This window comes from Monodelphis domestica, chromosome 1, assembly GCF_027887165.1.
Source record: "Monodelphis domestica isolate mMonDom1 chromosome 1, mMonDom1.pri, whole genome shotgun sequence".
Classification (NCBI taxonomy): Eukaryota; Metazoa; Chordata; class Mammalia; order Didelphimorphia; family Didelphidae; genus Monodelphis; species Monodelphis domestica.
This window is the reverse complement of record NC_077227.1, coordinates 168,816,264-168,844,000: the sequence shown is the minus strand read 5'-3', so window position 1 is coordinate 168,844,000 and position 27,737 is coordinate 168,816,264. Positions and strand designations below refer to the sequence as shown.

Sequence of the window (27,737 nt, the reverse complement as noted above, 5' to 3'; positions counted from 1 at the left end):
CATGAAGCTACTACATTGTTCTCTTACCTTAAAAGATTGGAAATGCTGAATTCAAGAACTTTATTTCCTTCCTTTAATGTCTAGAATTCTGTGAGCAATGGCATGAAATGAAAACTCATCGAAATAAAAATAAACAAACACATGTAAACTAAACCCAAAGTTGCTAATGATTTATTTTGTACTACTGAGGCACTGCAGTAATAATAATTTGAGATCACTGAATGAAACTTTGCAATAATACCTCAAGTATATACATATGAAATTTTATTTTCTCATCTAAACAGAAGTCACTTAGTGGGCCACAACCAGTAAAATACAAATTAAATTAAGAGTTAACCCTATTTCTACCTTCTTTCAGTTGGGTAAAGCTAACAGTGTTTAAAATTTGACCCATTATTACCTTTCTCCACAGTTTTTCTATTTAGCTGACCTGGTAATAATTCCTACAGGTCTGCTGCACCCCCAAAGGCACTAGTTCCTGGCTTTCCAATGGCAGCTTTTTCCTAAGAAGCTGGGTTGGAGCTATGTACCAACTCTTCTTCCATCATGGTGAGCCAATTTTTTGACTAGAATTCCCTGAAAGGGATGAAAAAAAAGTAGAATAGCCTAACCTCAGTATTGTTATTATGACTACTGTCTTTATACCAAACACTCTTCTTATAATAATCTAATGATTTCTGAGTATTACTGTTCTCAGATAAGTGAATTGAAGCTTTGGGGTACTGAGTGCTGTGCTCATAGCTTCAAAGTATCAGACTTGTTCCTAGATCTTTCCTAGATCTACCCATTGCTCTTTTTCTTATACCCAATATGCTTAACTTTACTTATTTGGTAAGATTACATTACTGTCCAGCAGGGTCATCATGTATTCTTTCCTGAATTTTGTATTTTTTTAAATGAAGAAAACATTTAAAAAAAGAGAAAACAGTGACAGCTACAGACCTAAAAGTTCTCTAGGCTTTCATCTTTGATATGTCTCCCCTCCACCCTCTCTCAGTTCTCCACTTCCCACCTTCATACCTTGAGAAAGTATCTTAACCTCTGTAAGCCTCTCTTTTCTTGTCTGTTATATAATGACTTCTATGGTTCGCTTCCACTCCAAAGTTATGTTCTTACCCTCTCCTTTGTCTTATATCTTACTCTTAACTCAGCTCCTTAACCCTCAACCCCTTGACAGAGGCATTTTAAGACTATGTAAAAAATTTCCTTTTATATGAAGAAAAAGGAAAAGGTGCTTAAGGAAATAGTGCTAATTATTCCTTTTGCTCCACCCTCTCCCAATTGCATGCATGCCCTCTTTATTTTTAGGGTAAAATTTTAAAAGTTCTTAACATAATATGAACTTTCCAAATGATTATAACTGATATTTAAATTCTCCAAATTAAAAAAAAACCTTAAACCAAAAAACTAAAAGCATACATAATGTAAAGCAGTTAAATTTCACCTTTTAATTTTATCAGCAAGTATTTTAAAATATATGATACCAAGATATGCAGGGAATCACGTGGGTAATAAAAAGTATACCTGAGTCACAATGAATCACTTAAATGTGTTTTTCCCTTTAGGTGGCACATAGGGTTTCCAGATTTTATGTAACATAAAAACTCTGTTTCTTTTTTGGAGGACACCATGCAGTGGGGGCTCTTCATTTTAATGTAAATAGGAGAAATCAGTTTTACAATCTTAAGTGTAGTCTACAGTAGCTTCACTTTTTATTATCAAACTCAGGAACCTATGTATTGAGCTGTTCAAAAAGTAAAAATCATCCATGTTTGGAAGCGTGGCTTTCCTGAAACTAGAGATGACCATTTGAAGATAATCAGTGAAGACATCCCTGAGTGTGGTGGGTAGCAGGTGCTAAGAATTAGTTCTACTCTGGTAGGGAGTCATATAGGGAGTAATTCTGTGAAAAATCTGCCTATGTAGCTTTTGAAAAGAAACAGATGGAGTTAAAAGCGCACGCGCATACACATCACCCATTGTTTTTAATTTTTTTCTCTTTCTTACAGAAATTTGAATTGCATATACCCATGTGAATAATACACATGAATGTCTTAAGATGTCAAAGTCCCAGCTTGAATTTTTTTATATCTTCTATATTTCTGTTTTTTTTTTCATTTGGTTCTAAACTAGAAATGTGGAACAGATCATCCATAGTGATTGAAGGAGACCTTTTTCCAATTTCTGTGGATCTGTGAATATACTCTAAAGGATTCATCAGTTAAATAGTGTATGAAAAATAGAAAATGTCCTCCCAAAAACTATTTGTTTCTGAAGCAGGTAGCTTAATAGTCAAAGTCCCTTCCCTTATTTAAGAATTAATAAGCAAATACTTAGCTGAGTTAGTAAATAAGTCAGCTCCTTTAATTCATAACTAGATTTTTCTAAAGTTTTTTTTAATATTAGCATGATTTAAGCTTGTGTGGTCATAGTAGAGGTCACTGGCTAAGGACAACTTTAGTGAGGGAAATTTATTTCTGAATCATTCAGGTGTTTTGTACCATTTGTGTTTATATACATATATATGTTTTCATAGTTCCTCTATCCTATATAAAACATTGTATATGACATTTTTTTGAAGGATAGAATTCTACTTTAGTATTTATATATTAATTGTAATATTTTTAGCTTTATACAAGACTTAAAATCAAACTAATGATATTTTGCTTTTCTTTGAAGATTCTTTATACAAACCTATTTTAAGACCTCACAAGATTCATGAAAAATCATCTTAATGTTTAAATATGTGGTGTTTAACATACTAAAAAGTTAAAACTAAAATTCAAGTTTCCAAAGGGAAAATAGCAACTTTGATAAAATTTTTGATGGAAGTTTTATTTGAAAACATTTATAAAATAGTATTTATTTGACTTGGATAGAAGACACAGTAGCAATCAGTATATAACATAATGATCATGGATCATGTGATTGAAAAATCTTCATGTAATGTAGGCTCAGGAAATCATACCTAATAGCTAACTAAATAAATGATAAAAACAACTTCATTATTCCAAATAATTTTGAAAAAGAGATTCATGTACTTAGACTGCAATTTTTAAGCCTTTTTTTGAGTTTGACAGCATGACTCTTACTAACAGAACGATAATGCCAAAATAAAGTAATTCAGAAAATCTATTATTTACTATCATTACTATGAATGAATGCAATCTCCCATAAAATTTGACCACAGGTGTAAAAATATTTCAGGACCTACATGTAAGATATATAGTATCCTTTGCCACAGAGCCTTTGGCTTAGTTCTATCTTCATAACATATTTATATGTTGCAAATATATAAAATAGACCTAAATATGGTGAAGACACCAGAGTATTTTATATCCATGTGGAAAACTTTTCTATTTAAAACATGCCACCAGCAGAATGTTGGCAAGTGTGATTGATACGAATTTTGACATTGTATCAGGGAGACAAGAAGCCCATTCTGATTCTGCTTAGCTTTAAATACATTATCATTTCTCATAAATAGAACTATGTATGGCTTCCAAATTAAAGATAGAGTAAAATCAAAATATAGTATTAATCTCTTATTGCATAGAGATGACATCAAGGTATTTGGTTCTAGTGAAGAAGGGAAAAAATACTAAATACACATTTTTAAACAGGTCATCAGTTCAACAAGCATTTTTACTGGCTGCCTCCTTTGCCTTGAACTCTGTCCTATCTTCCCCTCATGAATTCCCTGGCTTCCTCCAAATCCCAGCTGAAATTCCACCAGTTGTGAAAAACCTTTCCTAGGCCTCCTTAATCTCAGGCTCTTCCCTGTCAAATGAACTCCAATTTATCCTGAGTATACAACTTTTACAGAGTTGGTTGCAAGTTGCTTCCTCCATTGGACTCTGAGCTCCTTAATAGCAAGAATGGTTTCTTGCCTTTTTTAAATTCTCGGTGTCTGGCCCATAGAAGGCACTGAACAAAACATAGTTAAATTTAAGTTCCTTAATCTGCTGCAATCTTTCACTTTTGATATTAAAATATAATTTTGCTTCCATAAGTGTGTAATTCTTAATGTACTCCATGGAGAGAAAAAAAGGTATTTTCATCTATAATTTATAGATCACATTGAATCAAAGGATTAAGACAATACATAGCCACACCTTGCTCTTCTCCAAGCATGACATATCTAGTGTAAAAATATCAAGAAGAAGACTGTGACTGGATATGTCAAGATGTTATCATCATCCTGAAATCAAAGCCAAGTGGGAAGAATACATTTTAAGCACATAATATCCATACAGTTGTCAGTGTTAAAGAACAAGTTTGGAAGTGCAAAATAGACTATAATTTATAAAAATGTATTTTCATAAAAACCTGTGCATTATTAATGGAATACAGAGATCATCACCCAAAGGAAACTAAAGAAAGGTTAGTATTTCCTCACCATAAAGAAAGAAGAGGATTGATAACCATTTAGGGCACAAAGTAGACAGTTCTACACTTACAGAAATAATTTTAGAACAACTAGCCATTATTTCAAGCAGTTGTAGAAACTGATAACAAATAGACACCACTGAATTTTTGGTTTTCAGCAAAAATGCTTTATCTCAAGATGGAGCCCATAAAATGACTTTTTTAAAAAGCCAATATTAGAATAAAAAATGTTCTATCAACATTGATCACATGAAGTCAATCAATAGCATGTTGGCAAAAAGGTATCAGACAATTGTCTGAGTCATGGATTTATTCGTCAAAACAGAGATTTTCAATGGCAATACAAAAATACATCAACTAAGTGGCTCAGTGGAAAGAGAGTCAGGCCTAGAGATGGGGAGGTCCTGGGTTCAAGTATGACCTCAAACACTCCTAGCTTTGTGATACAGGGCAAGTCACTTAGCCCCATTGTTTAGCTCTTATCACTTTTCTGCCTTGGAACAGATACTTAATATTGATTCTAAGACAGAAGGTTAGGATTTAAAAAATAAAAAGGACTAAATCATTGCCATCAGAAATTGCAGAAGGGTTATTCTTAAGGAACCAAGAATTAGCAACCAATATAGATTATGCAGGCAAATAGCCAAGACAGCAACATCTCTGCAAGCTACAAAAAATTTAGTCTCAACCAAAATGCCTAGCAATATGTGATCTGGCGGCTGGGATTATAATCAGAGGCTTTGATGAATAACAGACAAATTCCCTTACTACAAATATAGACTCCCAACCCTCTGAGAGAACTAAGAAATAAATTATATTGGAACTGTACCATAATTACAGCCTAAACTATTGAGCTGCATTCTTCTAGATATAACATTAACCCACAAAATTTAAGAATAATGTTTTTAATAGGTCTCACCAGACCAAATGCCATATTTCCAAGCTTTATGGAATAGAATCTCAATAGAGGAAGTCCATATTATGTGGGAAGAGAATGAGGTATATAATATCCATACTTTCCTGAAAAGGATACTTTCATTAAGTCTCTGTAAGATGAGCTTATATCCTAATAGAATTATTTTGTCCATTAGGACAGTAGTCCATAGAATATTCAGTGTAAAAAATGTGGCAAGATGACAATTAGCCCCAAGTTCATTTCTGCATGAACATCATTAAAAAGATAAGAACAAGATGGAGATAATGATGATGATGATTCCTGTTTGTATATCAATCAAAAAAAGTGCTACCAGGCACTGGGCTAAGCAGTAGGGATATAAATACCAAAAAAAGAGTTCCTTCCCTCAAGGAACTTACCATCTCATTGGAGGAAACAAGGTTATTAACAAGATCTTATGAGATGATGAGGTTCTCCCAATATTAAGAGCAGCCTGAGGTATGATGGATAGGTCAGAAAAGTCTCTAGTGCAACCAGGGGAGAATTTTATGTTTCACAAATTACTTTCCTTGCAAGGACCCCATGAAAGTAGGTAGTACAACTAGTATCACCCCCAGCATTATTTACACTGTAACACACCACTTCTCCAAACATAATCAATTAGTTTCCATTTCTACTTAGAATTTTTAAAAGAGGGAAAGCTTACAATATATGAAGTTTGGAATCAATATCGATATCCTTGTTGATCACTGACTTTGCACATTAAAATATCTATTGAAGGAAAATGTTGAATCTCTCCAAATAGACAATATTATGTTTGCAGTGCTTTTAGATGGAGAGGCAAAACCAGTGACTGGGTATAATGTATACCAGAGGCCAATCCTTGGTAATGTGATTCTACTCTTAGAAGGTCAAAAGTGGCACATGCAGTTTTCTTCAGTCAATTTCTAGATCACTCTTTTTGGTCTTCTACTCAGCGTAGATACAGCACAATAACATATAACTTTAAAGTATCACATAAATAATCCTTGGTTTTTTGTAACTCTAAAAAGAAACTCATTGGTAATTTACAAAACTACTGTAAGAAAAGGTGCATATTCCTAAGACTTCATTGTACTCTTCCATTCACTTAGGATAATTTTTCTTGACTATTGAAAAATATTATTATGTTGAAAGGATTATTACTAAAAAGATTAATTTCAAGTGTTATAATAAAATGTCTTCAAAATACATAAAAATATATAAAAGGAAGGATAGAGGTGCCTTAAACATACAGAAGTGTGAATATTACTATTTAAATATGTAATATATGCTCTAAAAACAAGCTTATGTATTAAGATTCATAGCTTTCTATACAACTCTTCTCTCTTCTGTGATTATGGAAATATTCATATTTGTTGTTTGTCAAGTTCATGAAAAAGGAGTGTTTTCAGAGAATAGATATAGAGCAACCCCCCCCCAAGAAGAATATCAGTAGACTACTTAGTTAACTGACACACATAAAAAAGCAAAAGAGACTTGAGAAAATATTCCTAATTCTATTCAAATAATAAGTTTCCATTCTTAGTGTTTTTAAATTACCCTTACCAAGAAATTATTAGTATATTCTGAACTATTTCAGTATCCAAAGACCATTCTTAAAATGATTTAATCTTAAATTTTGATTTTGAAATGTTTCAAAATAACTGAAAAGATTTCCCTTCCTGCATATAGAATTGCAGAGAAGAGAAAATTTCGTCATTTCGGTTGACAGTTAAGAAAAAACATTTTTTCTATTATTGTCTTTATCCCAACATACCTTAACCATATTAGAGCAAGTGACTTTTCTCACTGATTTCATAGGAATTACTTTGTTAGACCTTTGCTTCAGAGCTGTATACTTTAAATTGCTATATGGTAATATGTTTTGCCAAATACATCTTTTTACTTTTCATTTTGTTTTTAATAAAAAAGAATTCCTTCTTCCTCAGAGACTTTTGTTCTTATGTATCATATAAGACAAAACTGATGAAAAACTGATTGTACTGCTGTCCAAAGGAAACCCATTCTCCTTTTATATTTTTGTCAGAGAAAACTATTAGGAGAAGAATCTTTTTCAAAGAAGAAACTACAAAGATTTTTTTTAATATTGAAAAACATGTCTTCTTTCATATTTCTATATCATTAGGACAAAGGGGGAAAAATGGGACCATACCAGTGGTTTTCTTGTGGAAAGAAGCCCAATCAATTTTTCAATGATTTTATTTATTGTAATATACAAAGACTTTCCTGTTTATGGAAAAGAGCTACTAGAGATACAGCAAAATCTAAGACTTAGACCCCATCCTGAAGGTGCTTAAGATTAATTGCATAAATAAGACATGGAAAGGTATCTAACAATACAAAAATATAATGTAGCATATAATAAATGCCAAGTAAAACTAAGATTGTCTTGCTATATTTTCAGATACAGAGTACATGAGAATGATAAAAATGCCTAGGAAGATAGGGAGAGAATTTCAGCTTTCTTTTCTTTTCAAAAAGCCTGTTTGTAGGTAGTAGCTAGCATTTATATAGTACTCTAAGGTGTACATAGCACTTTACCTTTCTACTTTTTTATCTCTTTGATCCTTAGAATTCCAAAACTCTTTACCATAATCTGTTCATTATTTTTTCTTCTTCATCTTTAATAAGGTAAGTGTTTTCACTTTAGCTAATTTAGGATTTACATCTGTTTTAAGCTTATTTAAAGAAAAGGAAAGATATGCCAAGATCTCAGAATTTCCATGTGCTAATGATAATTAGAGAAGGTAGGAAAACTAAATATGTGTTATTTTGTTTATGTGACAGCACTTAGGTTGCTAGTACCCTAGGTAGCTTCACCCCCCCCCCCCTTTTCTTTTAATTCCAGTGAGTAAGATTAGGCTGATTGCAGTGGCAGGATGCAATTGATGGATGACTGCCATTATCTTCTCAAACCTGCATGACTCTTTTGGTATAGATGATGATAATTAAATTTTCAAGAGACTATGTAGAGATTATATGATTTGAGATATTTTAAAGAAAATGTACAGCATTTGGTTAGTGACAGTTGGTATGTTTTGATTGACCCACAAAAAAAAATAGTTGCATCTCAGGTTTTCTTTTATTTCGTTTTGAGATCACTCCCTCCAACCCCCCCCCCAAATAATATATTGTCCAATGTGTTGGTAATGACTTGAAACTGTACAGGTTAGCACAAAGCATTTAATGAAACCTTGTCTGAGACAAAACACTAGAGAGGATCATAATTAATGTCTCATTTTCTGCCAGTTGCTATTGATTACTCATTCAAGATCCCTTTGTTCTCAGAATGATAACAACTGTAGTTCACATCACTATCTAATGAGATTCTCAGGATAAAATTCTTTAACAACATGCTGATAATTGCTAACATATCCCTAGAATTTCAATTTAAAATGCATTTACATCATAATACAATTATTTTACAAATGTCAGTGTTTTCCAAATTCAATGTTTATTGCAGTATGCTTTTTAATCATTTATGGAATATTAACAGAAAACTAATAAATAGTTAAAGTTCAACATTTTATGTATTCGATGTTTATCTTAGTTGTCTAGAAAGGCTTGCCAGGGAATCCAGTTGATGTGCTCCTCCTTTACATCTAATTCTCCCATCAGAATCACTGAGAATCATTTGGGGCTTTAAGGGTTTTTTAATGTTATCTGACTATATTCTTTAAACAAAAAGAAAAGGATTTGTGCGATGCTGCTACTTTAAAATAAGCACTTTTCCTCATTTTCTGTGGAAAAGTTTTTAAAAGAAAATACATAGTAGAGTATAAAGAATTTCAGAGAAAATAAAGTCTTCCAATAGTTGAATTTTTTTTTAATTGGGGTTATATTTCATTCACTTTTACCATTTAGATTCAAACATATTCCCAAGAAGGACAAGACCAAGAACAGCTGCTTGCCATTATTATTTCAAAGTGTATACCATTCAAATAGATGTAGAAATTATGGAATTCTATAGAATGTTTGTAAAACCAAGGGCTCCCCCTGGAGACATATATGCTCATTTTTATACTTATATATAATATATGTATATTTATATTAGACTTATTTTGATTTATGAGATATATTGACTTTGTAACTTAAAGGGGGGTCTCTTCCATTTTATTTTTCTAGATAACTAATTTTATTAATACTAAAGATAGCTACATCAGAATAGTATTTCAGACTTTAATAGCCAAATCAAATGAACACTTTCTAAATTTGGCATATAACTTTTATTAAGTTTTTATTCAATTTTGGGAAGTAAGTGGAAATTAAGTAAAACTTTATTCATTACAATGTTGGACCATACTATGGAATAGAAAGTTGCTCCAAGGAAGTAAATCAGTACCCCCTTAGGCTTCAGATATCTTTGTAAAGACAAAAGGAGAGTGACAACCCTTAAAGTTGGCTTATATACTCAGCTCATTCTTTTTTTTTTAATCTTTTAATTTTTTATTTCCACATGCACTTATTTTGTGATATAGTGCATTTATTTACTTATTTATCGATCCCCTAAGCAGAACCTTTGTAACCAATATTTAGTCAAGCAAAGTAAATTCCTGCTTCGAACTAGTCAGAAAAAAAGTGTCTCAGTCTGTACTCTTGAATCCATCACTTCTCTATCAGGAAATGGGTAGCATATACCAGCATACATTCTCTGGATTGGTCATTGGTCATTGTACTGGTTAGAGTTCCTAAATCTTTTAAAGTTTGTTTTTGCAGTATTATTATTGTATCAGTTGTTCTTTAGATTCTGTTCACCTCACATGGCATTGGTTCATACAAATCTATACAGGTTTTCCTGAAACCATTCTCTTTACCTTTTCTTACCGCACAATAGTATCTATCATATTCATATACTATAATTTGTTCATATACCATAATTCTTCCATTGGTGGCACCCCTCCCTTTCGTATCTAATTCTTTGTCATCACTAAAAAGTCATCTCCTTATTTATTGGTTGGCATCAAAGTAGCACCTTTCCTTCTCAGTTGCATCTTCTGGACTCCTTTAGGGATACCCTTAGCTACCTGTATTATCAGTAAGAGACAACAAGTGATAAATTGTTACTACTTTTGACCACCTCCACTACTATATAATTTCCACTAATTTCATTTTTTATGGACCAAATATTCACTTCATTATGATGATGATGGTGGTGGTGGTAGTAGTACTGTGATACAGTAGAGTTTTCTTGTTTTCTTTTCATCTTTGAGGGCTTATGGACGCTTGAAAAATTCTGTTAGAAGTCTTAGGATGCTTATTTGCCAGCTAAGTATTTGTTCTGTGTAATTCGGGGTGAAGAGTATATAATATAACATTAATCCATGCAGTATTAACCAGTGTTTCAGGAGGATGACCCAGCATTGATTGTTCTTTAGTAATTAAATACAAGTTTAGCAGATGAGGTTCTAAGTGACTAAAGACACAAACATTCTGTTTTAAGAATGTGTTAAGAACTGAGTGATGTATCATTTCAGAGAACTAATACCTTAGAAGAGACCTAAAGCAGCCTCGCCTAAAGTGAACATGGTCCTGATAATTTAAAACTGCTTTGCTAGTCATTTTTTCTCCTCAGGGATATTTGTATATTCCTTTTTGCATGAGATACCTCCAGGACAGGATCAGTCCTAATCAATATTGTTTCTCATTTGGTTCAGACAGGCAGAAAAATCAATAAGGTGGGCTGACATCTATTTTTTATTTTTATCAGAAGAAAATATATAATAGCTTACTTTGTATGCTACAATACATGTAGAGTAATGGCTAAAAGCTTTTAAGACTAGAATGAGAAAAGAAAACACCATTGGGTGAATATTGAGAATATTATTTGATAGTATTAATAGGCAGTGCAACATAATTAAGCTCTTTATTATTACAGCTAATATTATTCTATAGTTACTTCAATCATATTTGCATTATCTTTTAGTAAGCACTCACAATATTCCAGACACTGTGCCAAGCACTGAGGTTACAAAAAAAAGACAATAAACAAACAAGTCCCTGCTTTCAAGGAGCTCACAGCTGAAGGGAGAAGACAATATGCAAATGGTTATATACAAAGGAGATATACAGAGTATAAATTGGGAATAGCTTTGGTGGGCAGGTCGTGGCACTAAGATTAAGAATTTGGGAGGGCTTTTTGCAGAAGCTAAAACTTACTAAAAACTTTTCTAGGACAGATACCGTCTAAATTTTTATATTTTCTTATGGTGTTAGAATATAGTACTAAGAAAACAAAGCTTTATTTTTTACTCTTCTAAAGAAATAGTTTAATCTGTATTTTCTTTTATATAACTATAAGGTTTAAGTGCAGGTTGACTAGTTCCACAGAGGAGAGAGTAGTAAGATTGGAAAAGCTACAGTAGAAAAGTTGAGTGAAATAGAGATCTGAATTTTCACTTGATGTAGGATTAGGAGACATGGGATTTTTTAAACCATGTCTTCCTTTTGACCTATTGTTGGTTAGATTTAGCAGCATTAAAATTATCAAGAAGCCTTATAAAGCCTTTTTTTAAAAGTCCACTCTACACAAATGCAGAAAATATTTGCATATACAGCTAGTACTCAAATTACAAAGGGGATGTGTTCCCAAAGTTCATTGGTATGTCAGTTGCTCAGACCTTGGAATGTATTTTCTCATAGAAACAAAGCTATAAATAGCAGATAGGTTTCCAGGCTAGACCACAATAGCCTATTCAACTTATAATGTAGTCAGTACTGGTTTCAGTTGCTCTGAAATAATTTCATCTGCTTCCAACTAGGCTGAACTGGCCAGAACTGGACATCTGCATATATTGAACTAGTTTAGAGGAGTCTGAATCAGGTGATTGGATCTGAATTTATTTGTACCAATCTGAACCTCAGAACTCATGTCACCTGCAATAAAAATAAAATTAAAAACTCACATGATGATATAAAGGGGAACAACCTTGTTTTATGGAGAGGGTAATCAACCAACCTACATTGATTAAGTTCCTACAATGTACCAGGTGCTACACTACATTCCAGGGATACAAAAACTAAAATTAAGTTGACCCTGCCCCTCAAGTAGTTTATATTCTGTCTGAGGACATAGTAAGTATATAAAGAATAAATACAAGGTAGTCTTGGGAGGGAGGGTAGCAGTTCAGGAAAAGCTTCTGGTAGAGTATCTCAAGCATAGGAACAAAGCCTGAAAACGAGGTCAGAAACAGATTTGGAGATGGAGTGTCATGTATGTACACTAGCAGAAAATACCATTTTGGGGACTAAAGAGTCTAAGAAAGGACTTGTTGCGACCAGGTCCTAAAGGCCTTTAAATGCTATGCAAAGTATCTTAAAATTTATTGAAAAGGGTGATGACATAGTCATATGTTTACACTAAGAAAAATAGCTTCAACGGTTATGTGGAATCTGAATCAGTGATGAAAGAAATGAGGCAAGGAAAAGTTAACTTAATGCGTTACTATAGGTTGAGCTGTGTTGAATGAATGTGTGTGTGTATATTTTTATATTTATATTTTTTCTACATACTTCACCTTCCTCTGGTTTATAATTTTTTCAAGAACAATTATCTTTTTTGACAAACCACCTTTGCATTCTTTGCATATCCCTACTATAGAATGTTGCATCCACCCACTATTCAATAAACATAAAACTACCTGTGCTTAAGAAAATATCTCAAGGCATCATCTTGTAGTTTGTATTTTATATTGTTTAATAGATGCAACCCTCATTTCTCTTATTTTAAAGGAATATATACTCTTTTATAAAAAATCATCCCATTAAAATCTATAAAATGAGAGCTTTTAAATATGGACCTTTTTAGAAATGTAATATCCCTTATTAGTTTAGATCACACTTTAAAAAAAATTATTGCCTAAAGAGGTTGCATTACATTTAAAGCTAAAAAGCATTTTAAAAGTCTGTATTTATTAATTTAGCACCGAAAGAAGGAAAAAAATCTCACTAGGACTTTTTTCCTCAACATTAGCAGTTTTAGTATAATAAGTGAATATTAAATCAATTGTTACTCTACTAAAGTTACCATACTTAGCTGTAACTGTACCAAAGTTATCCTGAGCCTTTTGTTAGAGCTTCAGGGGACAGATTTAATAATATCAGGACAGGTAAGGGGTACAGTAGTTAAAGTGATTGGCTTGGAATTAGGAATACCAAAGATCAATGCTTACCAACTGTGTGATCCCAGACAAGTCACTTAACTTTGATCTGCCTCAGTTTCTGCATGTTAAATGGGGGTGGTAATAGCAGCTGCCTCTCAGGGTCACAAAGAAAAACTAATGAGATAATATTTGTAAAGCACTTAGATCTGTGGAGCTAAAAGAAAACTATCTGACTTTGTTCTCTCAAAATTTTATTTAAAGAAAAACCAGGAGTTCCCCTAGCCTGAAATTGACTATCCCCACTAAATCCTGAATCTAGTCAGATTCAAAGGTCCCTCTTTGGTGTGGGATTGGTCCTTATATAAACCAAAACCTCACCTGGAAGTGGGGAGGGGGGGGCAATGGTCCCTCCCTTGCACAAGATTGGTCTATTCAAGACCAATCCCACTCCAGGAAATAGGGGGGAGGGTACCCTGGGGTATGCTAGGGGATATAGTACCCTGACCACAATATTTTTAAAACCCACATTCTTCCCCACCCCCATCCTTCGGGGAGACCAATATCTCCAATGCATGATTTCAAACATAACAAACTAAAGATACATACATTTTTTACAAGGGGAAAATACAACAACCTGGGGATAAGGAAACAAAAGGGAAACAAGAACAAAACCAATTAGGGGGTAGTCCTCTTTTGTACAACATACAAAATAAAAGCATTTAACAAAATAAATGCATTTTAACAAAACAAATGAATTTAACCACCACCCCCTTTCAATTTTTTTCACTTCAAAGGCTTTGCTCAGGATCTCTTGGAGCAGCGTGCAGTCTTCAGCAGGCATCTCCATGGCATCTTCCACAAGGAGTTCAGTCTCTGGATTCCGGGAGCTAGGAAATTTTTTACCCGTAAAATTACTTTAAAATAACTTAAATTTTTCATTACAAAATAATAACACAGAACAGTGACTGGAACATAGTAGGTGCTATATAAATGCTAGCTATTATAATTATTATGATTCTTAACATTTCGATAAAGGCAGGGGGAAAGATGACTGCTTAAAAGATAGGGATGTGGACGAAAGAGTATACAAGGGCCATGGGAACAGTGAATGGCAGATCATCTCCTGAAATCCTTTGGCATGAATCCAGTATCCTTTTCCTTTATCCTTAACCATTCCTATCTTCTGACCTCAGTCCAAGAGTGGAAAGCTGGAGTGGTCCTACTACAACTCTAGCACCATTGGTTATCTTTCCACTAGTTCTCCTTGAATATACAATAAATATTGTTCTTTATGCATGAAAATTATTGAGGGGTTTCTCATCATCTAGAGATTATTTCTCAGTTGCTTTCTTTTTGTGACAATAAATGTGTACTAACCCAGCCATATCCTTTGTTTTATCATGTACTTTTGCAAGATCATAGTTCAAGCTAGAAAGTATCTCAGAGGCCATCTTGTCCATCACCCTCATTTTGTAGATGAGAAAACTGGGTACCAGAGAGTTTTCTTTGCTCATGCAACACAGGTAGTTTTTGAGCCTCATTTTTTTGTCTCCACAACCAAATGTTCTTTCTTTTGTGCCAAGATGGCTGACCCAAGGCAGAGTTCTAATCTATGTACATAGAACAGAACAAAGCTTCACAATCCTAAGTAGGAAATATAATAAATAACTCGTTCGTAGTAAGCCTGTCTTTTAAACGAAAGATTTACAGCAAAGGTTTATTACAGACTGAGCTAAAAATGGTTTATATTTTTAAATAAAGATTTGTTGTGTTAAAAATGTAAAAGGCATTTTTTTTAGCTTGAGGGCAGTCCAAAAACAGGCAGCAAGCTAGATTTGACCCTCAGGCTGTAGTTTGCTCACCCCTGCTCCAGACATATGAGCTAACCTTATTTTTATATCGTATAAATAAGTACTCCATACTTAAATATGGAGGTTTGTACCATTAAATAGAGTGATGCATTGCATCTGCTTGGGAATATCACAAAGACTTGACTCTTAAAATTATACTAACTAGAATTTGTCACATATGATGTATTTCATATTCTAATGGAATTGCATCATGCACACATTTAGATTATGAGAGTTCAACTATCTGAGCTTGTTTAGAGGGAAATAATAGTTCTATAGCACAAATAGAACCACTGCTACATAAGCATCTAATGGAAGATAGGAGTGTCCTGTTCCCACATTTGATCACAGTTCTTGTATGTCTCATAATATGAACGTCTTGCAGTACTGTGAATGTTGAATCTTTTATTCTTATCTGTAGTCAGCTTTTGAGAGGAACAGCCTTAGTTGGCCTTCACAGCATTCCTTGTCAGCTTAAAGCTCCCCCACTGTGTTCCCTTTAATTTGCTTGTATCCTCCCTTGATTCATGGTGAAACAGAAAGAAATAGTTTCAGGGTGGACATCTTCTAATATCTCTTATTCACAAAACTCTTTCCAGAGAGTTTTTCCTGCTCTCCAAATCTTTTACCTGTTTTGTTTTCTTTTACTTGAGTAGAAGTATTGGTTGCATATAACTACTTTGCATTTATTCTCTTTTCATTTATTCTCCACATACTTTTTATATATGCTTGTCATTTCTCATTATAATGAAAGCTCCTTCAGAGAATTAGCCCTTTAAAGTTTGTAAAATACGTTACAAATATTATCTCATTTTATTCTCACAGCAGCCTTTAAAGGCATGTACTGTTATTATCCCCATCTTATAGATGAAGATGCTAAGACTAGTAGCAGTTAAGTAACTTGTCCAGGATCATACAGCTAGTAAGGTTCTGAGGCACCATTTGAACTCAGGTCTTTCTGATTGTAGGGTCAATGATTTAGGACCAGATACTATATCTTATAAGATATAACATCTCCAGTGTCTGACATATAGTAGAGCACTTAATAAATGCTTATTGGTTGATTGATTACACTTTCCTAATTGATTCCTTAGTTGAGTATGTGTAGTGAAAAAATAAAATTTATATTTATTTCCATAGCAATGATCCCAGATTCATCTACTATTTTGAAGCAGACTGCCTTTTAAAGAAACTCTGGCTCCTTTCCTTTTATTTTTATCTTTAGAGCTTAGCACAGTGCCAGACACATAGTAGGTGATAATAAATATTTACTGACTGGCTGACTTACCAATTATGATTGTTTTAAAATTAAGTGTTGTATTATGTTTTGTAGACTATTTAAGGGATTTCCAAGAGCAATTTTACCTATATGTTTGCCTTTTGAGATGACTTTAAAACCTAATTCCCTTGTAGAATGTATTTTCTCTGAATTCACATATTTTACCTGCACTATATAAACTCAGAGCTAGAAGACCTAGGTATTATCTATTCTAAAATTCTCATTTTGCAAATGAGAATATTGAGCCTTACTGTAATTTTGTGACTTGCCTGAAGTCATTAAGGTAGTAATTTGTACCTTTTTTTCAAAGGTCAGTCATTTTAGCTAGCCCCTGCTTTGTTTCTGCTTTTTAAGCTTGCTTAAACTTTGAAATGTCTTTAGTTGACCATAGCATGGTGTGATGCCTCTTATCATAATGAAATTTTTATTTTTTCCCAATCCTGACAGCATAGTAGCTTTCTATTAAACTTTCCTTAAGATGAACTGATTCAAAATGATTTAAAAAATAAAAACAAAGAGAATGGTTTATTTTCACTGCACAGAAAACCAAGCAGAGTTATTCAAACCCTAGATAATCTGAAAATATCTTTCTTAGTGTCTTTAACAATTTCCTTTCTTCTTCAAAGCAGTGGGTGACAAATGGAAAGAGTTTGACTTTGGAACCTGTGACGCTATGATTCTTTGCCAGAACAGCTGACAAAATAGCATACTTGACAGTGTCACCTTGCTCCTCATTTTATTTCTCATCTCTGGTGAAGAGACTAAGGCAATGACCAAAAAGCAGGTGGCACGAGGGACAAAGAAGCAACAAATAATTTTCAGTCCTTGTGTACTTGAGAGTCAATGGTATTACAAGAGCTCTATTATTTTAGAAAGGTAACTAGGTTTCTTTGCCTTTTTTTATAGTCCAGTCTCCTACGACAAGATATAGGACTTGGGAGCCCAGCACAGTTATCATCTTCTGGAAAAGCCGGGACACCATATTATTCCTTTTCTGCCACCAGTTCTCGAAGAAGACCACTACATGACTCTTCAGCACTTGGTAAATATGAATTGTCTCTAGGTTAAATTTCAAGTCTGAGTCTTATTTAATTTCTTCCCTTGTCTAAAAACACCATTGTTCTCCTGCTTAGAGGAAGCTATAAAGTAATTAGGCCTATGGAATTGGGTGTTTGAGGAATTATATTAAAGTTGGAGATTAATCTATTTGCCTAAAAAATGTAATCCATTCTATCATGTATAAGAAGAGTGCACACACAATCCTGATTCTTCTCCATTTGATATATAATTTCTTCTTATAAAAATTGTATATAACAAAAACTTAAAAATTTATCTCTCTTGAATAGTTCTCTGTTTAAACCAGTCAAATGAGATTACTGACTTACCAAGAAAACCAAAGAACAAAATCCAACTTATCTGTGCCCCTTTGTAATGAAAGGATCATATTTGAGAATTTTAAATACAATAGAAACTGGTCTTCTTCATTGTTTCAGCCATAATTTGTAAATCTCTTTGCATGAAGTGCTCACATAAGCATCAGCTGTTATGCTTTGAAAGTTCAGTGAGGCCAAGTATCGTATCTTCCATTTTTTTAATCTCACACAGAACTAATGGCAGTGTTAAACATCAGAGTAAGCAAATGCTTAATAAACACTTGTTGATTTAATTAACAAATCATTCTAATTTCTTTAAAGTTAACCTTTAATTTTAATGTGTTTATTTCATCCCCTATTTGATACACTAGTCTATCTGTAGTTATGATATTTTGTGCAAAGCAAGCACTCAGTAAACATTAGCTCATCATTAGTTCAGGGATTTAAAAATTCAGTTCAGCAAATGGCTTACCCAAATTATTTCTCTACCACAGAGAGCTTTTCTTTTCTTTTTTCCTCTTGAAAATATCTAGTAGACCTATAAACAAATCAAGCCAGTCAGACTCATAAGCCAGAAAAGGGACTTCAGTGGATTCCATTCCCATAGCTTATTTTTGCAGTGTTCTGTGTTCTATTTCTAAATCTGAGAATTCATTTCTGAGGACTATTTTTCTACAGATGAGAAAACTAAAATTTCTGCTATATATAAGTTGTTATTCCTGGTCATGTTAAGAACCTCCCTCCAAAAAACAAGTCACCTATCTAGAAAAAGGAAACACATCCACATATTGAATTTTGGCCTCAATATTAACTGTAGATACCTAGGTGGCTAGAACATCCACCCTAAAATCAGGAAGATCTGAGTTCAAATCCAACCTCAGATACTTCAATGCTTTTTGACCTTTCTATCTACCTCAATTTTCTTATCTATAAAATGATGATAATAGTAGCACCTACCTCCCAGGGTTAACTGTGAGGATAAAATGAGGTAGTACTTATAAAGCACTTTGCAAAATTTGGCGTACACTACAAATATTAGCTAACAGTTGTAATATTTCTAGTTCTGTGAGCTTTGTAGACAAAACAAGTTTTGTTAAGGCATCACAGATTTTTATATAGCTTCAACTTTAGCAGAACTTATGCTACATGTCAGTTTTATAAAAAAAAATTCTTACTTTCTGTCTTAGAATCTATACTTTGTATTGGTTCTAAGGCAGAAGAGTAGTAATGCCTAGGCAGGGGTGAGGGGGTTAAGGTGGGGGTTAAGTGAATTGCCCAGGGAAGTGCCTGAAGTCATATTTGAACCCAGGACTTTTCATCTCCTAGCCTGACTCTCTATCCAGTAAGCCACCTAAGCTGCCCTGCATCTTTAGAATTTGAAATCAGTTCCACAGACATTTATTTAGCACCTGTGCCAGATCCTAGAACATACACTTAAAAAACAAATAGTGCCTTCCTTCAAACAGATGTTTAAATGTCCTGGACAATGAACTCTGAAAAATAGCCCTTAAGTATCAAATTATAAGATTTTTTGAGACAAATCAAGAGACAACTTGTTCAGACCCTTAATTACAGATCAAATGCAAATTAGAAAGCTAACCAGGGATAGTTGAGGATGAGCCAAAACATTAAAAAAAAGTTATTTACACAGAAGATGAATTACAGGTAGCGGAGAAGAACCCAGATATATAATAGTTGTTCTTAACATGTCAAGGATGAACTGACTTGAACTGTAACAGTCCCTCCTCCTATGAATCACAGTGTAGACTCCAGCCTGAATTGTAGCAGAATCTAGTTGACATTCTTGGTAGAAAGAGTATGGCTTTTGCTCAGGGGACACTCTTGGTTGTGAAGAGTTGGGAACATTGAGTTCTAATAAAGCCCCACAAAGGACAAAGATTTTGCCTTTAAGTTTCAGAAATATAGTGTGCCAGATGTTGTTTATCTTTGGCACATTCTGTTTTAAGGAAATACAGGCTGCCTCTTGGGGAACGGACAGAGATGCTAATGAAGGGTTTTTTTTTTCCTTCTTGGTTTTAAATTTTCCACACACTACTTAAAAAGCTGATTTTTAAAAAGCTTTTCAGACTCTTGGGAGAGTTAATTCATTGAAGAGAATTCTCAACACAAATCTAAATGTCTTATTGTTATACTGTGCCATTTATGGCATAGAAAAATGCCATGCTTGTTTACAAAGGTATTTCCATAATTCCCATTTTAAAAAACATCAAACATTGTCCCTTAAATAGTTTTGCCCTGTGTACTATATATCTCTTCCTAATAGTGAGTTCCTTTGAAAATCTTAAATTTAGTCCTTGTTTTGGTTTACAGAATTTGAAAGAATGTGCCTATTGTTTTTACTCATATCATAAAAGAAAGAATGGAAGGCTTAGGCTTTAAATTCTAAATATTATAGATCCATCTAAAAAAAAAGAAATGTCAGTAAGCATGTGAAAATACTTCCCTTTTCTATTAACATTGATAAAATTATCATTTTGTCCATCAAAAATGTTCATTATATTTTAAATAAACTTTTCTTTGAATTTACTGTAAACGTCTAATGCCAAAATGGGTAATATGTTAGTGCAATTTTGAATATACACTCTGTAAGCACTTCTTTTTGCTTACCATAAACTCTTCTATATTTTAACCAAGTATTCTAAAGTATGCTCATTTTTCGGCTCTGATGCATATCAGACACAGTATATGGATAACCCTAATTTTTTTTTGATTTCTCAAATGTTTCTTTAAATAACAACATTCCTAACATAGACCTCACTTTTAACTTGTTAACTATTTCCTTTTGTATATTTGATTTAAACACTGACTATATTTTTGCCCCCTGCATCCTGAATTTGACTGAAATTCAGAGACCAATTGATTTTATTTGTACTATTATAGTATATTTGAGACAGTTGGCAGTGGCTTTTCATTAATTAGTTTTAATAAGCAGAGAAGGACAAAAACAGCAATATATCCAAGTTACCTAAAAATCAAGAATGCTTTGTAAAAGTTCATTTGTGTTCATCTGCATTGCATATGATATCTTCCACTTACACTCAAGGTTATTAACTTCTTTTGTGTCATGAACCATTTTGGTATTCTGGTAAAGTTATTGCCCCTCCTTTTCAGAATTAGATTTTTAAATAATTGAAGGAAATGCTAAATTTCAGTTAGAGGTTTTTTCCAAATAAAAATATGCTTTCCCATCAAATTCACAGAGCCCCTGAAATATCTCCCTAGACCAGGCCATGAAGACCACGTTAAGAATCCCCAATTTAAAAAGCACCTAATGACCTACATGATGAGTATTAACGTAAATATTAATTTGACTATTCTCATAATCCAGCTTCTATGTTTTATGAACAAATTTTCCCTAAGAAATATTTTTGAATGCCTGTTACATGAAAAATTCTGTCAGTTATCTGCTATTAGAGATATAGAGGAAGCTAACACTTGGTCCTGATCTTATTACTACTGGTACTACAGTTCTTGAACTTATATGAACACAGGGGGGCATTGCCCTAAGTTCCATTCTTAACCTGTTGCATCATATGCCTTTGGTGCACACATTTATTTATAGTATTCTTTTTCTGTGACTCTGTGCATGCCCGTGAGATTTGGAGCAATCCCACGTGGCACCACTTTAAATCAGGGTGCACCTCACATTGCCCTATTTAGAGCCAGCAAGAAGGGAACAGTTGGCTAAATGAATAGCCCAAAAAAAAAAGTTGGAAAACAAGACATGTACCATAATGAATCTCGTGTTGCTTTGTTGTAGATCTGAACACTGGTTGTTTCTCTCTATGCCTGATATAATGTGCTGATGAAGTGGTTTGTTATTTTTTTTCCTACATACAGATCCTTTACAGGCAAAGAAAGTCAGAAAGGTGCCCCCTGGTCTGCCTTCTTCTGTAAGTACCTATGTTTTAACTTGGGGGTAACAGATTGTTATGGGCTTTAATGATTACTTCTTGGGAGAATAAGTTAAGTTGTTGCCATTATGAATGCTTTGCCTTGTGACTGTAAATAGCCTAACTGAATCATTGAGAAGGTTTGTTAGTTCTGAATCCACATCTGATGTTTAGTTTTTAGCTTTCACTGCCATGATTTGTAGCTTACTCATATGCTTTTACCCCATGTCCCTGTCATTTGAATTTGCCTCTTGGGAAGAAGGCTAGACCGGTAGCTGTCAAAGAAGATCTCCTGTACAGGTCTTTTGATGTTTAATTAGTCATTATGTTGCTGAACAGGAGGACAGACAGAGATTAATAGCTGAGAATCTTAGAAATTTACATTTGTAATAATCCCAATGGAGCTGAAGACATTAAGATTCGGAGGACATGTTCGGCTCAGCTTGCCTCTGTAGGACTGAGGTTATTAATATGCATAAATCACCAAGTCAGATGTTCATTGTGAAGCCCTAGTGGATTTTAAAGCCTTCATTAAGCCTTTCCTAACTTCAGCCTAGCATCAGGAAAGCTTTCAAGCAACTAGTTTGTTGATCCCTCTTTGCTCAAAAATGTATCCTTTGAGAATTTAGGGCTTTGATGAAAAAGGTTGGAAAGGTTTGGTGGAAAAATCATTAATGGTTGTGATAATCTTATGCTATAAGAGTGTTTGTGCTATTAAATATGCTTTATTCTTTAAAGGAACAAAATTGTTTATAAATGAATCCATATTATAAATCCATGTCAGGTTTAAAAATCTCTTGTGTAATGAAGAAAGATCTTTCCACCCCTTCTTACTTAGAACAAATAAGGGGGAGTAGATTTGAAGCCCTGTTGCCTTGTGGGGTACATCTCTTTGTTGTGTAAATGGATGTTGGGCTTTTTATTTGGCAATACTTAACACATGGGCGCAGGTGCTGCTGGATGAGTCATAACTCATCGAGGTATAAACTGAATGCAACATCCGGCTTAGCAAGGAGTCCCATAGAAAGAGCAAAATAGGTCTGATCTTTTTATTATGTATTAAGGCCCAAGTCGAGATGGTATCTTTTTTTTAGTTATTGGGTTCCATTCACCTCACCACCACCATCTTTTGTCCAATACCCAAAAACTTGAATTTGAAATCCTCTTTAAAACTCAGTTCCAGATGGATCTGAGTTGATGCAGCCTAGGGCAGCTGTGCTCTGAACCTGCAGCCTACCTGGAAGGCTGGATTGCAGCTGCAGGCATTCTTAAAAAGCTTTTGCTTGCCTAAGCACTTGGGCCCCACTAGAGGCTGAATAGCTGCTTGATAAACAAAATGAACACAATACCTCAAATCATTATTCCCGAGGACAGCTTTTTTTTTTTCAACTGCAGCTAAAAATAGTTGGGCAATTTACATTTTAACAGTTGTGTGCTTATGCAGGGGTGGGTGGCTTTACAGTATAACCAATGATTTCTGCTAGATTAACAGAAATTATATCAAAACTGACAGAGCTGCTAAAACATATAACAGTGCAATTTTCATGTAATTTATTACCAGGATTCTATGAGAGTAATAAAAGTTAAATAGTCCTACTAAATATTAATATGTAATTTAGGTAGAGGGATCATATTAGTAAATTGCAAATTTTGCTCATTCTTCTGATCTGGCATTAATTTTAATAAACATGTTTTTAATGTCTGCTACTTTGTTTTTTTCCTATTTTAAATAAAGAAACTAAGGCAAGAAAATATATACATCTACACATATTTTATATATACATATATATTTTTAAATTCTAGAGTATAGACACTGGGGATCATCAATGTTCTATATGTTCCTAGTAAAAATTATAGTCATTACTTGGTAATTCAGAATATTTTTCAATGTTGTATATAATATCTGAGAGGTACCATAGAGGAAAAAGATGGGAAAGAGCCTAATTTTTTTTTCCTAATCGTTGTTACTGACATAAAGGTCATTGACTCAAAGATGAAAGATTAATATTAGAATACTAAGCAAACTAGACCCTAGAGTAGTTATTTTGCAGTGCATTATACTAGTTAGAACAGTTGTATTGATTTTGAACCTATACATTAAACTTTTTATATTGTATGAACACATATATGTTCAGACTTAATGGTAGATGTGTTTCCTTATATTGGAAATATTAAGATAACAGTATGTGAGGAATCATTTCTGAAGTCTTAGTACTTTCTGGAAATTGAGAGGCATATTTTGTACAAAAGGAAATGGATTAATCTAAATTTAAAAATAAAATAAAATAAAACAGACATTTCAACCAGCAAGAAGTCACAGAATTTTGAGAAATATCATCAATTTTTTTAAAATTGTAAACGGAAATTTCACTTTCAGAATTTTTTGTTATATTAATTCTTTCTGAAAAAGCTACTAATTTTTCTCTATAAATTATAAGGAATTAAACATAAACCCCCCCAAAAAGATTATTTAGATTTGCACTGTAAAAAAAATATCTTTTCCCCTCATTCAAATAGGAAAGTTGATGTTAACATCTGAGAAACTGCCTATCTGTCCAGGCATGTTGTAAATTGACTAGTGGCAGTGCCACTTTGCAATAAGAATTATGCTGTTGTTCCCTTTGTTGTTGTTGTTGTTGTTGTTACATGTGTTATATAATTATATTATAAAATTTTGTTATTTAATAATGATAACTTACATGTAAAAGCACTTTTAGGTTTATAAAATTATTTTGAATGCATTATCTCATTTAGTCTTCACTTTAACCCTGTAAAATAAATAGTGTAAGTATTATTCCCATTTGCCAGATGGTTCAGCCAAGATTCATAGATCTTAAGTGAGCTGACAAAAGTCATTCAAGTAGTGAATGAATACTAAGTCTTGAATTTCACCATGGTATTTATTATTGCTGCCAACACATAGCACCATATCAAGTAGATGTTATGTTATCTATTTAATATATAGACAAGTCTAGAATTTTTTTGCCTCATGAGTCAAATAACAAATATCTAGATTCATACAGGATCCCAAACACTATTTTATTTCAGTCCTTATCAAAATCAGAAAACATTTTTTGAACATATACTATATAATGGATTCTGTTTAAGACAGTATGAATGGATAAGACAAAGTTCTTGCCCTCATGGAGCTCATAATCTAACTAATAGTCATTAATCACTGATGTGACTGAGCTGTCAGATTTGTGAGTGGTTCCAAAGGGGTCATTCTTCTACATTATCCTATATAATGAAGGTCTATTGTGAGTCCCTGTAGAATAATGCCAGGGGAGCAGGGGAAGCTATGTAAGGCTCCCATACTATTGATACACTGCTTGTTTTTACATATCTGAAGGCCATTTAATAAAAATTAGTGCTGTTTATGCTCAACATAGAATAGGAAGGTCATAGATCTAGAACAAAGAGGAACCTGAAAGGCTTTCTAAAAGTACAACCCCTTTGTTTTATATTTGAGAAATCTGAAGTCAGGATAGTTAAGTGACTTTACCACACATAGATAGTAATCAGCAAAGACATTTTAGATCCCTAGTGTTCTGATCCTTTCCACTATAAAGCAAAGATATATGGAGCAGAATCTCCTTCTACTTACACTTTCCTTCTCCTGGACTAATAAGTGGTGTGCTTAAGCATTCGGTAATCTTCTTTCCTTTCCTGTAGTAATGAAATCAGAGTAAACAAGTTTTTCAACTGGTTGTGGTACCTTAAAGGGTTAAGAAAAGTTAACATTGGCAGGAAAGCTGGTCCCCAGGCTCATGAGGATGCCTCAGCTTGTATTATAAGCATCCCAGCTCCATTTCTGGAAACTTTATATTATATTAGAAAAAACACACATTTATGTTTTAAACAATCCCTACAGCAAAAGTTTGGATTTATCTAATTTTATTTACCTGAAATGTCCAACATTTACTCACTTTTGTATTCTCTCAGCAATTCATTTAAAAATAAAAGATTTGGAGATATAAAGATAAAAAGAGGTCCCTGCCTTCAAGGAACTTGCACATTTTAACTAGCTTCAGCCTTTGGAAATCTACTGCAAAAGCCTACTATGAAAACATATTTAACCATCTTGATTATGAAAAAAGATAGACCAGCATAGGAAACACATCAGATAAATTTTTTAATTTATGTTTGTTTGTTACATGAAAATTCTTCAATATCTCCTTCCATCCTACCCCACTCCATACTAGAAAAAATTAGCAATGTCAAATTAAAAAAGAAATAGATCTCAGCAGTCCACATGTTGACTTAGAAAATCCTTAATGAACATTATCTATGTTTTTCTCTTTTTATATATTTCATTATACATTTCCCTATTGTATTTTCATCTAGTTCAAACTGTACTTGGAAGTTTTGCTGACCATATGTAGCTGTTGAGTTTGGCACCTCTGGTCTAAATGTGCTCTGGGAAACATATCTGTGTGTGTGTGTGTGTGTGTGTGTGTGTGTGTGTGTGTGTGTGTGTGTGTATGACTCTATCCATGGATGAATAATGAGTCATACCTTTACTTAGATTGTGAGCTCCTTGAGGGCAGGAACTTTCTTTCACTTTTGATACCTGGCACATGGGAGGTACTTGATAAGTATTTTGTTTTGCTTTTTTAATTGATTATTGATTTTTAGATTATATCTGGTTTTGTTGATATGGGGAATTTCCAGTGAAAAGATGCCCTCTACCAACAGAAATCAGGACCCACCCTGAAAACTTGTAGACTTAGAGAGTTTACTGGCACACTGATAGGGTTAAGTAATTTGCCCAGGATCAAATAGTTATTGTGTGTCAAAGGAAGTCTTGAACCAAGGCTTTCCTGATTCCATGGCCCTTTCTCTATCCATTGTACCATGCTGCCTTTCTTGACTTCATAGACCATTACTTTCCTTTGATTTTTGTTGATTCTCTACCTTCCATTAACATACTTCCTCTCCTTTCTCAACACTAACTTCATCCTTTATTCTTTGAATTAAAACCAGCTGGTTTTCATCTGTATCTGATTTTTCCTATGTAAAGATATAAAATGTATAGAAATTTTTAACTTATTAGAGGGAGGAATTCCATTGATCCTAGTTCCCCCACCCTACTCACCCCAACCCCTTAGCAATAGGTATAAAATAGAAACTTTGAAAGAAAAAAACATAAATTAAGAAAATGAAAATCTGCACATTACCTATTGTGCTAAATGGGAGACTTTATAGACTTTTAAAAATCACTTTAGGAATAGCTACATAGATAGATACATATGTACATACATACATTGATAGATTTAGGTAGGTAGGTAAGTAGCTAGGTAGGTAGCTAAAATTTAGTTTCCTAATAGAATTGTCATATTTAAGATAAAATAAGGTTCTAACTAGTGTATTAAAATAAATGTGTGATTTATTCTCACAGGAACTATAAATATTTGCTAATTTTCCTCAGATAAAAACTATAGTGATTAAAATGTATACGATTGGTTACTATAACTCAGTTATTGTTTTGTTTTTTAAATTAAGAGTTAATACATTGGGGAGAAAAAGTCAGGATCCAGAAAAATTTCAGCAAGCTAGAACACTGGACTGAAACTTTATAAAGAAAATTTAATAATAATAACAAATAACATTTTTATAGTTCCTAATGGTATTATGTCAGGTACATACTAAGCACTTTACAATTATTATCTCCTTTGATCCTCACAAGAATTATGGGAGATAGGTACTATGATTATCCCCATTTTACAGATGACCAAATGGAGGCAAACTGTTTAAGTGACTTGCCCAGTGTCTCACTCAGTGTTTGGGGATCAATTTGAACTCACATCCTCCTGACTCCAGGCTCAGTGCTGTATCCACTGTGCCACCTCCCTGACTTATTATAAAAGCCTACACTTGAGGCAAAAAAGAATTG

The 27,737-nt window shown here is 33.4% G+C and overlaps 1 protein-coding gene across 7 annotated transcripts in view; it reads left to right on the top strand.

Moving 5' to 3' along the window:
* The window catches only part of TCF12 (transcription factor 12), a 411,875-nt gene that overhangs the window by 306,710 nt on the left and 77,428 nt on the right, over positions 1–27,737 (top strand). For all 7 annotated transcript variants that reach the window (XM_001368229.4, XM_007479687.3, XM_056809540.1 and 4 more), the window contains 2 exons: positions 17,461–17,596; positions 21,789–21,841. In XM_001368229.4, the coding sequence (XP_001368266.1) occupies positions 17,461–17,596; positions 21,789–21,841 (189 nt within the window). The remainder of the gene's footprint in view (positions 1–17,460; positions 17,597–21,788; positions 21,842–27,737) is intronic.